The sequence below is a fragment of the Phaethon lepturus genome, unplaced genomic scaffold, assembly GCF_000687285.1.
Source record: "Phaethon lepturus isolate BGI_N335 unplaced genomic scaffold, ASM68728v1 scaffold49628, whole genome shotgun sequence".
In the NCBI taxonomy this organism is placed as follows: Eukaryota; Metazoa; Chordata; class Aves; order Phaethontiformes; family Phaethontidae; genus Phaethon; species Phaethon lepturus.
This window is the reverse complement of record NW_010559462.1, coordinates 28,080-40,177: the sequence shown is the minus strand read 5'-3', so window position 1 is coordinate 40,177 and position 12,098 is coordinate 28,080. Positions and strand designations below refer to the sequence as shown.

Here is a 12,098-nt window from a genome sequence, read left to right as displayed (position 1 = left end):
ACTTAGTCAAAATCCACACTAAAACCAAGGCAAACCTTGGTTAGGTAAGGATGCAGGTTGTCTCCATCACGACAAATGAAAAGCTAAAATGCCATAGAGCAAAACAAACCACAAACACAGATTAAAAAGGTTCAATTATGGGCAGAAAAATTCTTTAGAAAGGAAACGCAAGCCTTCATCTCCTAGTCCTCATAAAATAAATACCATGCCACCTTTGCTGTACAGAACATCAGAAACACAGAAGTGTAAGAAAAGGAAGAAAGATTTCATAGGTTGTTTCCACACTATTGTTCTGAAGTAATTGGATTGGAAGACAGCAAACAAGGAGTTTTCAGTGTAATATCATGCAGAGATTTGTTCTACTGTTCAAAGGTGCAGTTATTAAAATTATGAAGATTGCAAAGCATAAAAGAGCAAAATTATTCCTTCTGGCATCCTTCACACAACCACACAGGAAATATTCGGCACCTGACAGGATGCACTGCAGTGTTGGTCATGCCAGTTCACAAATCCAGTCCTCCCAACCCAAACCTGTAGCGTAGCTCCCACTGGTTGTCAGGATCCAACTCACCCTGACCTAAATACTAGTACACAAAAAATGTACATACTCAGATCTCCTGATCTCAAGTAAACAACCTCGGAAGGGGGGAGTGGCATTCAATATTATGGGTCTTTGGGGTTGTCACAACCGAGCAACTTAATTGTCCCTTTGTGTTTATTACCTTAGCTTGTTTTTACAACAGGACATAAATTATTTGTAGAGGAGTAGGAAGAGGTGAGGAACACACAAGCCAGGTATGGAAGTCAAACATCAAACCAAACGATGTTTATTTTCCTGAGGAGTGAAGGCAATTAAAAAACAAAATTCCCTTTTTACCCCAAATGCCTTGTTTTCCTCATCTTAATAATTCGTTCTCTCTGAGTATATGTGAGCCCAAACCTTCACACAGTTTGCAGTATAGAATGTTCTTGGTTCCCACCATCAAGACAAGCACTTAGGCAATCACCAAGACCTTAAGAAAGAGGAACCAAAAAAACACTTCTTCAGTGTGTATCTGGTCTTCGGGCTAAACTACAAGCAAACTCTACTCCTGTATTCTGCAAGTTATTCAGTGTTATTTCCACCCCATTCTACAGTACATGATAAAGCTTCTGTAAATTAAAATCCCAGTTCAGTAATTTAAGCAGACTTCCATAGTGTTACCTGCTCCGTTTACATTCCCAATTCACAGCTCTTGGCTTTTAGTGTAAGGGAGTGCTATGGAGCTCAGTCTCACTTTGATTTCTTGAACTCGGTGACCGGTTGTTGTTTTCTCCTTCAGCAAACAAGATTGAGCATTGAAAACATGGCGGAGATCTGACCCCCCCCGCACCCTGCCCCGTCACGCAAAAAGCTCCTAGTAAAGTCAAGGGAAAAAGTTTATGTTGAGAGAACATAACACCAGGTTTTTTTGATGCTCGTATCATGAACCACTGTAGAACAAATGAAGTAAATTAACTTCTACTTTGTATTAAATGAACAATAAACAAAAGTGTTAAGCACATTCAAGCTGGACAAACCTGTATTACTGAACTGGGATTTCCAAGAACATTACAGCTCTAGAAGACTCGTTTGTAACCAATTTTCAGAACACAGAATACCAAAATGCCTTCAAGTGTTTTCAAAATAAGCAGCATGCTTAAACGTACAACTACTTGATAGTCTGGACTGCTGTACTACCACAGTGATTTTACGAGGTTACACATGAAAGGTATTTTTAAGCACTAGGCTCAGTTAAAAGATTTTGACAGTTCCTTTCTTCTAATATTTTATTGGTAAAAAAACCCCAAACCCCTCTACTTTTATATTCTTTGTAAAAGTATTTACCAAAGAATATGGAGTCCATCAGAAGTTTTGAAATGTGTTTCTGTTCTTCAGTGACTTTCTATTTCTGAAAAATGGTTTAAGTTGAAAGCCCAAATATCTGCCAATGTGTTAGATGTCTTAAGGGAAGGGAAGGCAGAGGCGTGGGGGAAATCACTGTTGGCAAAGCAGGCACAAATCTATCATCCATTAATGTCAGTAATTTAGATGGAATGGATGTTTTTTGTGGCTAAAGAGAACAGGCTTGGTCCTTTGTCCTCAGTAGGAATGTATATGATGGAAAAATACAGGTATGCATGAAAGACGGTACCTGTGAAATACTGACTGACATTTTACTCTTCTTTATAGCCAAAACAAGAACTACACCTTTACTTTCATAATTCTTTCCTTTTAATTTAAAGGAGCCAGCCACAATATTTAATGAGGAAAAAAAAGTAAAAAAACCTCACCCAATCAGCCACTCACCACAGGACAACACTGGTGGATCTAGAAACGGGAAGATGACTAAGGGAACTGTTACTGCTATTTTTCAAAAAGCTCCCTTCAAAACTGTGTTTTCTAAGATCTCAGTAAGCATCTGGCAAGTAAAACGAGCTGTCTAATGAAAAGCATTATAGGGTTAAATATGCTCTATTCATTGCTTATTGCTCCTAGCTTTGCACTTGATATGATGGTTAATATACTTGTCTAACAAGTACTTGGGAGAAGGAATTAGAGCCCCTAAGAAGGGTTTTTGCATTAGCAACGCAGCTTCTCATGTAGGGAAGAAAAGCTACATATAGGAACTTGTAAATATTGTGTTTGTGAGTAGACTCAAGTAGACTTTAAAAAAAGTTCTGTTTTTTAAGCATAACTTACGCACAGAACATTAAACAATATGCTAGTAGAAGTAATTGCATAATGTATTGATTTATGGCTAATATCAAAGGCATCTCTCCACCTACATGGACCGAGCAGTTATTACAGCAGGCTACAGTTATTACAGTAGGCTATCTTAATCAGCATTTTAGTTCTGCTTCTGAAAACGTACCCGTTTCCAAATTACAATACAAACTCTATCTGGGTCTCTCTTTTCCCTTTCAGCCTGACTAGAAAATCAAGTTGAGACTTGTGTTGCTACTATTCCAGGCTGCAGTAAGGAAGCACAGTGGTATCTTCTCTCTTTATAGTGGTTCAGTCATAATATAGCAGGTGTGATGTTTCAGTTCTTAGCTCCCCACTAATGTAAACTAGGTGCTCACATGCAGGTCCTCCCCACCTGCACCATTCCCCGTCCTCCATCATCTCCTACAAAAAACCACAGAGTCCTCCAAAAGCTGTCATGACACAACTTGACATGCGCTGCTTGTATTTGGAGGAGCAACTTTATAATCAGAGAGAAAAAGTGTTCTGGAAAAATAAACAAAAAAAGACAAGCTTTCTGTTTATTCCTGGACCACTGTATTAGTGAACATCATTTTATGCGAGTCATCAGCCTTATTTGTATTCTCTAGTACTGCTTTGTAAACAAGTGGTCAACTGATGTGCAAGTATCCCATCAGAGAGTGTTCAGTCTCATATGTATGGTTCCGCTGAAGCACCATTCAGTTTGTTCTTGCTTTTGTTTTTGGAAAGGAGCTTTCTGTTCAGAATACGTGAAAGCGTGCCTCCCTTCTTGCGCGTTTCCTCTGACAGTGGCTGCTGCAGGTAGACAAGATCGTTGTGCGATTGACTCATTCCTGGATCCTTCTGATGATGTCGCCGCCGGAAAAAGAGCTTCGCACTTTTTTTCAAAATCCCACCTGTGGAAGCAAACAGCAGAGGCGCAGGACACTTTAGACAGAACAGGCTGCTTTCCTCTTGGAGCTGAGATTTAACTGTTAACTGTAGCATGACAGAAAAAAGCCTTGGTCTTAACGTTTCTAGCGTAAGCATCACCCTTGTAACTATTCAAACAATGTTAGAAAGCTAAGAGCGTGGTGAATCTAAAGCACGAATATTTATGGTCTGTAACCTAGAGGCCATAACAGTATGAGTTCCACCTTGGAACAAGTGGTTTCAGATACTGGCAAATGTGAGCAATCGTCTTGCTTTCAGAGGCACACATACATACACTACATGCTACTCAATCCTCTGTGCCCCACTCTTGATCCAGCTCTCTCCAAACAAAACACCACCGAGAAATTCAGACTCCATGGAAGTAACTATTTCTCCGCTTCTTCTCATTCCATGCAAGTATCATGCAAACTGAATTGCTTAGGTTCATGACAGACTGTGGTAGTTCTAGATCTATGCATATACACACTTAAGAGTTAGCAGAAACGTTCAGGAAAGAAGAGATCACATATATTGCTAGAGGAGCGCTAAAGAAAAAAGGAATTTTCCTTCATTTCTTTCAGAAATGGTGCTGTGGAAAAGGAAGGAAAGCTACTGTGAAACATGCCTATGAGCAAACAAGTATTAATTCTCTGATTTCACCTTCTAAAGTCAATCCACACATCTTGTGGAAGTCTCCTTCCTTAAACTTTGTTAGTTTCAAATGCTCTTCTGAAAGCTATGGTAGTGTTCAAACATACACATGCACAGCATTTGGTGTGGGTTGTACACTGGGTTCTCACATGTCAAACAGGCACATCCAATCTTTCCAACATAATAAAAGTACAGAGTATTTTATAAAAAGAATGAAATAGAGGAAGTAATGCTACTCTTTGTTGTTTCAGAGATCAAAGGAGCTGAAAAGAACAGATTAGCCTGTGATGCACAATATGAAGGTGGCATTTTAATTTGAAGGACACTGTTGTTGCCAGAGAACAGTACCTGGCAGTCAACCTGTGTGCAGTAGGCCCATACAAGCAAGACAGCATGTATTCTATACGAATTCAGCAGCACCACCTCGAATAACAGTCACGAAGCGTTTGCTATTTTAAAGTCCTGTTTGGAATAGCAACTGACTTCAAGCAGATTAAAAATAATATTACATCTGCTTCCAACACGTTCAGAGATTTGCTCAAATCTCTTCTGTGGTAAATTAGGTTGCTTTATTTTGTTGTATTCCTTCCCTTGATCCCATGTCAAACCTATTATGCAGCCAAGGCAATTGCAGCTATCATCTCACCAGGCACTCGGAACTCATGTTGCCAACACCAGCCACCAGTACTCTTCTCTCTTTGCAAGCTTGGGTTGTTTTTGCAAGCCACGTTTCTGCCAAATTCCACCCTCCCTTCCCATATGCACACGTATGCCTTATGTGTAAGGCAGCTGGCAGGGACACCGCTCCAAGCTACCGGCAACACTCAGTCTGGTGTCAGTACATCAGCCCAATGTTAAAATATCAACAGTTTTGTGCAGAATTGGGTAGCATTGTTGTCCAAGCGGCATAAGCCAATTTGAACGAAGGAGGACCCAGGTAGCAAGCCAACACAGGAGCCTTCTGGCAGTCAGACTAGTATGTGAGGACAGCCATCTCCCTGGCAAAGCTTCCACACCTTGTTCCTGCACCACTATCTGGTTTCCCAATTCTTTCTCAGTCATCACACGGTCTTGATTCTGCTTTTCCTCCCATTGCAAACGGATACAAAAAGCAACACACAGATCAATTCTTTCATGCAATACTGTGCAATAGCTAGAATTACGTATTTGTCCCGCAAGGACTTGAGACAGGCTGAGTGTCATTTTGCACAGCAACAGCTGCAGAGCAGGTATTTCATGGCAGCTCTGTTGCACGCAGCCAGATGCTTCTTTGTTCAGACCGGAGCAGTTACAAACATGTGCTTGGGACTATTACTCTGTATTTTAAGGACTAAGCACTCAGCACCTGGGAGGATATTCTAGCATGTTTTGTCTTGCTGCTGCTGAGACTTTTGTCACAGGGCACGATGGGATGGAAGCAGAAATCAGCTGAAAAGCAACTAGAACTCATGGATTTGAATTTTGATTGCTCTCCCATCGCCCTCTGATTGATCTTTTTCGCAAGGCAGTACCACTTCAATCTGTTGTCAACAGCATAAAAGAAACAGTGTTCAACCCCACGATACTGACAGTTGTTAATAAGTGAAGGCTGGGGATGGGGGATTGATGAGGCCTCGCTGCTGTGTGGCTTTTGTTTTAGCAGTCAGCTGTTCTGCCCAGCAGTCTTGGCAGCTGCAGCTGTGCCAACAGAAGGAGTAGGACTGAAGGGTTTAATCCATAAGCAGCTATTTAGTCCTACCCATTCAGACTGATTTCCCATACTAGCAAACAGAACCCAACGAAGAATGCTGCAAAAATTGTGCCGGTGGCCCGGGACAACTTGCTGCAGCTGCAAAACTGCAGGCAGTGGCTCCCTGAGAGCAGCACAGGCTCAGCACCAGCCGCAGCCCCCCGACATGAAAGCCCTCTGTGTTTCTGGAGGGACTGAGGTCCTTGCTACCTGGAAGCTTGCCACAGCCCCGCTGCCACCCATCAGTCACTAGCCAGTTTGGTACATGCTGCCTGACAGTGGCTCCAGCTGTTGTGGAGGCATGCACCCCTGCTAAGAAGGCAGGGTAGGGCAAATCACAAGCTTGGCAATGCTCGTGCTATTTGCGTGCTTACTTCTCGAGTTCAACAGGATCCATATGCCAACTCTGCCCCTAACACCAGGAGATAAGCAGAGAGCATGTCAAGAGTGCTGTACAGACTGACTAGTCTTCACAGGCTCCTGTGCACTAATTTAGGGTGTTCTGAAAATGCTTATGGGGCTAGGATCACTTCTAAATCTAATTTTTGTTAATGAAGGAAGATTTCCTTCCACATCTACAGGGATACAAATAGAGATAGTTTTTTCCATTCCTTTCCAACTTCCAAAACAGCTTTTATGCAGGTGGTTTTGTAAATACCTACTCAGGTCCTCATAGCTCTATGAGTTAGGCTAGAAAAGAGATCTAGAAAACTGTATGCAGCAGGTTTTAAAACAAACATTCTGCATATGCATATAGAGTTACAGGGTCACACATGATTTACATGAGCAGATGTTTGATTGATAACCAGACACTACAGGAGTGGGCATGATGGAGAGAGATCAGGAATGTAAAGCACCCCTCCAAGCCTTCCTTGCTGTCCATTCCACATGACCCACCTGGACGGCACAACCACCAGAAGAATGATCTGTTACAGCAGATGTGTCTGCTAAGACACCTGAGCACGGGAAGGTAGTTTTGAAGGGAGGAAAGAAATGGATGGGGGAAGAAGAAAATGGGTGCCAAACTATGTTTTGCTTCAGTTTTTACAATGAGTGTACCATTGTAAAGCTGCATTTTCTTAAAAAAGTAAGACAAAAATAACTTACTGTGTAGGTAATTAATTCTGGCTGGCATAGTAGTCCTCTTAGTTTATTAAAGGGTAAGAAAGAGGAAGTCAGAAAGGTAAAAAAACAAAAATATGCAAGAGTAGGGAAAAAAAAAAAAGACAGCACTAACTTTAAGACATTAATACCATACACAAGGCTTTCTAAAGCAGAGGGGGTTTAGTTTTGTTTGGGGGTTTTGGAGTTTTTTGTTGTTGTGTTTGGTTTTGTGTGCCCTTTTTTTTTCTAAAGGGAAAATGTTTGACAAAACAGAAACTTTTAACTATTCAAAGCTGAGTGAAAGCACAGGGGTGGAAATGTGGAAATGTTTCCCTATCTCACTCCATAAAATGCTACTCAGTTATGACAAAGGAGAGATACAAGACTTCCATAGAGAGATCTGTGCATAAAGAAAGGGTTTTGAAAGGGGGGTTGTTTAGTATTTTTTCCGGATGAGACAACTCTCAAATATAAGAGATACTTTGCGCTTTTTAGCAGTTCTATACTACACCGTGTAAACAGGATCTTTAGAAGCCTGATTGATCTCTTTGCCACACACTGCACGGGGAAAACCAAAACTAGAAAACAGTTCACATACAAACTTCCACTTGCTTATTTTAGAAGAACATGTTAAAGAGTCCAGAGGTTTTTCAAAATCTCATACAGCTTCACGAACTTTTCCAGGCTCCAAATGAGACATCCCTTCACAATTAATCCACTACCCCCACCCCAAACACACCCAAAACTTTCCAATGCCTGACCACCTGTGTCAAATTGATTCTTGCTGTACCATCCTGAACTGTCAGGTGGAGCAATACAGCTGCAAGAAGGCCAGAAAACCTTGATGCTCTACCGGAGAGCCTTGGCAAAGAGGTCCAATTTATGCCTTATGTGCAGGGGCGGATTATAAAAATCTAGTAATATACTGAGGTTTTGTGGTAAGCCATTTTACAGTATCCCTGGGTAAGGAAAGAACAGAAAAAAATAAAGCGAAAGAGGGATGGATATGGGTGAGAAACAACAATTTCTGCAACTTCAATGTGCAGCCCATGAGACTGGTGTGCTGCATTTCAGGACATAGTCCACTGCACTGGCTCTTGTGTCTGACTTCCTAACAGCCCCTGTCTTTAGCACCCAGCCAAACCAGTGCTACAGCCTCAGTGGTTAATGGATCTATAAAGGAAACACAGAGAATCCCAAGACATTTTCAAATGGCAGCTATCCTGGTGTGTACCTGTATGAACAAAATGATCTGACCCTTTATTTACTTATTAAATTACCCTTTATTCCATTTTCTTTAATGAACTAAGTATTAATGAAATCAGTGAAAATAGAGAAACTGTTCACAAGAGTGAATGTACTTCTGGTTTAGCTACGGTGCTTCCTGAACACACGCTTTAGGGACAGCAGGGGAGTCTTGTGCTCAGAGATGTGAAGGAGGAGAAGAAACGTATCAGAAAGCAACCGTGGAACTCTGCCATTTTCACATTAGTAATGGGGTTGCTAATATAGCACAAGTCCTTGTTTACAAGGACATGCATTTCATTGAGGAATTGACAATGTGGCTAGTTATCTCTCTCCCAGATAACTGAGCTGGGCTTAGTGAGCTGCCCTTCAACTTCTAAGGGTGAGCCCTTCTGTTTCCTCATGGAGGGGAATGTAAAAGAACCTGCCATGTCTTGCAGAGCCAGAGGACTGTACTCTCTATGGCTGCTAGTAAGACAGCTTCAACCAACACCACAATCACAAGGAGCTTAAGGACAAAAATCAGTAAGAAAGGATGAAGGACAAAAATCAGTAAGAAAGGATGAACGACTCCAGTGTTGCCTGACACTGCCAATCACATACATAAAGCAGTCATTCACTAAAGTGGAGGTAAGAGTCACATACCTTTAGATTTTTTCATGCTCCCAGTTTCTGAAACACTTAATGAGCTCCCAGATATTTCTTCACAGGTCTGGTCTAAGAGCGTGCTGGTGTCCCACTGTTGGCTGCCATTCTCCAAACCCCAGGCTTTACGGGTGCTTTGCTGTGGGTCAGTATCAGGTACTATTTCTGAAGCACCTAACGACAGCTTTTCATCGGAGGTGGTGACTTTTGCAACAGCTTCCTCCACACTGGGTGGACCTACTTCTTTGCAGGAGCTGTCCATGGCTGCAGCATAGTCCATCATCAGTGCAGCTTCACTGTCCTGAGATAAAGAGGTCTGCCCAGTGAAAATAAAAGACGACACTGACACAAGCCACTTTGCTGGAAAAAAACAAGCTTCCCTGCAAAAAGTTTTTTTCTCTTCTTTACACTGTTACTTGTATTGCTCAGGGCTATCAGAAAGCCACCGTGAGGCTTCCTTAGCTCCACTAAAGGAAAGGAGCCAAGTTTTAATAATGTTGTTAACACCAAATGACTGGAAAAAAATATTTAAGTACATGCCTCCCACCTACCCCTGGCCCCACTGCTAATAACAGGACTGTTTCCCACATATGCAGTTGTAATGAATTATCAACATGCACAGACAATAGTCTTTTGGTCTTTTTAAGAAACTAAACATCAAAGTGTTTCATCTTGTAGAAGGACTTCTAGGCATCTATATTGGCTAAACACAAATCCACGCAGTCCCAGTGCCCCCATTTCCCAAGCAGATTCATCCATCACTGTGTCAGCTGATCCTCATTCCCCCTACTCAGCACAGCGATCATGAGGAGATCCATGCCCACTGACTCAGCTTTCACTCAGTGCTCTTTAGGGGTCCTGTGCATAACAGGAAGACTTGACAGCAAATGTCCACACAGCAGCCTGCAGGGAAAGGACTACAGGCAGGCATCAAGCACCAGATGGGAGACTGAGGCTGTGCATGAAGAAGGTCTGGAGGAATGCTATATACCATGTGAGAAAGTCTTCTGTTTGCCCTCTCACTGGAACAGAGCCCAGAGGACTAGGATGTTTTTCAGAGAGTTTTAACAACTCGGAAAAAAACCAGAAAAATCTTTCATACTTTTTCTGTGCATCTTCCTCCATGGGTGAAACACAGAGAAGGACTAATTATCTTCTGTTCTCACCTAAACTGGTTTTCCAAAATCTCTAATCCTCCCAATCCTCCCACTCCCATCCAAGGGTACCGTGCATTTTCAGTTAGACTGTCAAATCTAACAAAACTGAACACATTCCCCAACAAACCCACCCTGATTTGGCTTAACCTGAGACAGTTATTGAAACAAACTGGGACACAGACCTAGATCCTGCAGAGACTGCTGAATGGGAGACAGCAGAAGGCATGTTAACATGTTAATGTTGCACTCAGTGGAGCAAAGACTTTATAGTACTATGCATTAAATGTAAGTGTTGTTTTCTGCTCTACCTTGGACACCCCTGATATGATAATGGTGCTTTTCTTTCTAGGAGACTTCAGCTTCTGCTTTGCAGACTCACTTAACTGCCGAATGGCTGCTTCTGCAACAGGATCAGTGCCATTCAGTACCAGCAGTTCTGAAAAGAAAGCATTATTTCAGAGGGAAGGAAGAAAAACAGGAAAAAACAGAGCAAAGAGAGGCAGAATTTGTTCTTGACTTAAAATTCAAAGAAATTAGCAGAAATAGTATAAACAGCAGGCATACCAAGACATCTTCCAATTCACCACCCAGCTATCGAGTCCTGTCTTCCCCTTCCATTACCCATTCTTTTGAGAAAAGGTACCTAAGTTGCACTTACAAACCCTTGCCCTGACCACACAGGAAGCTTTGGAGGCAGAGGCAAAACATCCAATTATTTCAGTGCATTGCTACACTGCGGTGACTATAATCCAGAAGCGGTGGGTAGAGCATCAGGTACCACAGTCATGAAGAGCCATAGTTCTAACACAGTACAAAGCTGGCATGTGCTACTACTACTTCAGGTAGCTATTTTGCTCTTTTTCAAGACATCCTTGCTCGGCATTTCCAGATTTGCTACGGCACTATGATAGAGTGAGGAAGGCAAAGTTGCAGTCACTCTGGTCTTTATCAGGTGCCTCCAAAGCCTGTAAAGCGCACCTCTTTTTCTGCTCCAAACTTTGCACAGGAATACAGAACCTTCTTTGTAAAATGCTCTTTACTAACAAACACAAGTTTATTTTTAAGCATGGCTGTTTCTGGCATCTATTATGAAGTACTGTGGGCACAGCAAATACACTCTAATCAAATCCATCAAGCTTAGGAACAAACAAGGCTAAGAAAGTTAACAAGACAAAAATCCCCATATTCAATTGTCTGAAGTGGGCTTTTCTGTTAAGAGTTTTAACAACAAAAGAACACAGGCAGGAATAGCACCAGTGTTAAACAAAGCGAACAGTCTCTTTTGTTACTGTGACATTAATGCAATAGAAGATGAGGCGTGAATAATTATGCTGCACCAAGTGTCTCGGGTACTTTTGGAACTTAGGAATATGTGTGCAGAAGGGGTATGCACATCCACACATGTCTGCACACTCATTGTAAACCTCTACTTTTCCATCTCCCTAGCCACTGCAAAGCCCCCAGGAACAGCTGAGAGCATCCAGGACAGCATCAGTGACATTTGCTAATTCTTACTGTTGTCATCACTTAGAACTATGGTACGGCCACGGCATCTTTTCCACAGTGCTTGTTGCTATTTTGGCATGATGTCTGTAACAACTACTACCTAAGTTACTGTCATACCAAATGCTCCTTTGTATTTCTTTCATCTCGCTTAAACTTTAATTCTAATGAGTAATTCTTCCTGCTGTATTGTACAAATATTTCACAAAAATTCCCCTGCACTCCCATCCATATCAGTGTGCTCTAAGTTGTCTTCATAAGAGTTTTCCAGTAAGTACTTTGTATCTTTAATATCATAAACAGTTATGAGAGTCAACTCAGAAGTCTAGCACTATCTTAACTATTTGGGCACCTAAGCCCAAACTGGCTTAGCAATACCATGAAGCAGCAGTAAGTCTTATTT

At 41.8% G+C, this 12,098-nt stretch overlaps 1 protein-coding gene across 1 annotated transcript in view; it reads right to left on the bottom strand.

The window, feature by feature from the left end:
* Window positions 1-3,418: 3,418 nt before the first annotated feature.
* C2CD2 (C2 calcium-dependent domain containing 2) overlaps window positions 3,419-12,098 on the bottom strand; it is a gene marked incomplete at its 5' end in the record, with an annotated part of 34,861 nt that continues 26,181 nt past the window's right edge. Inside the window, 3 exons of the mRNA XM_010293350.1 lie at window positions 3,419-3,645; window positions 9,036-9,351; window positions 10,501-10,628. Of these exons, the coding sequence (XP_010291652.1) occupies window positions 3,419-3,645; window positions 9,036-9,351; window positions 10,501-10,628 (671 nt within the window). The remainder of the gene's footprint in view (window positions 3,646-9,035; window positions 9,352-10,500; window positions 10,629-12,098) is intronic.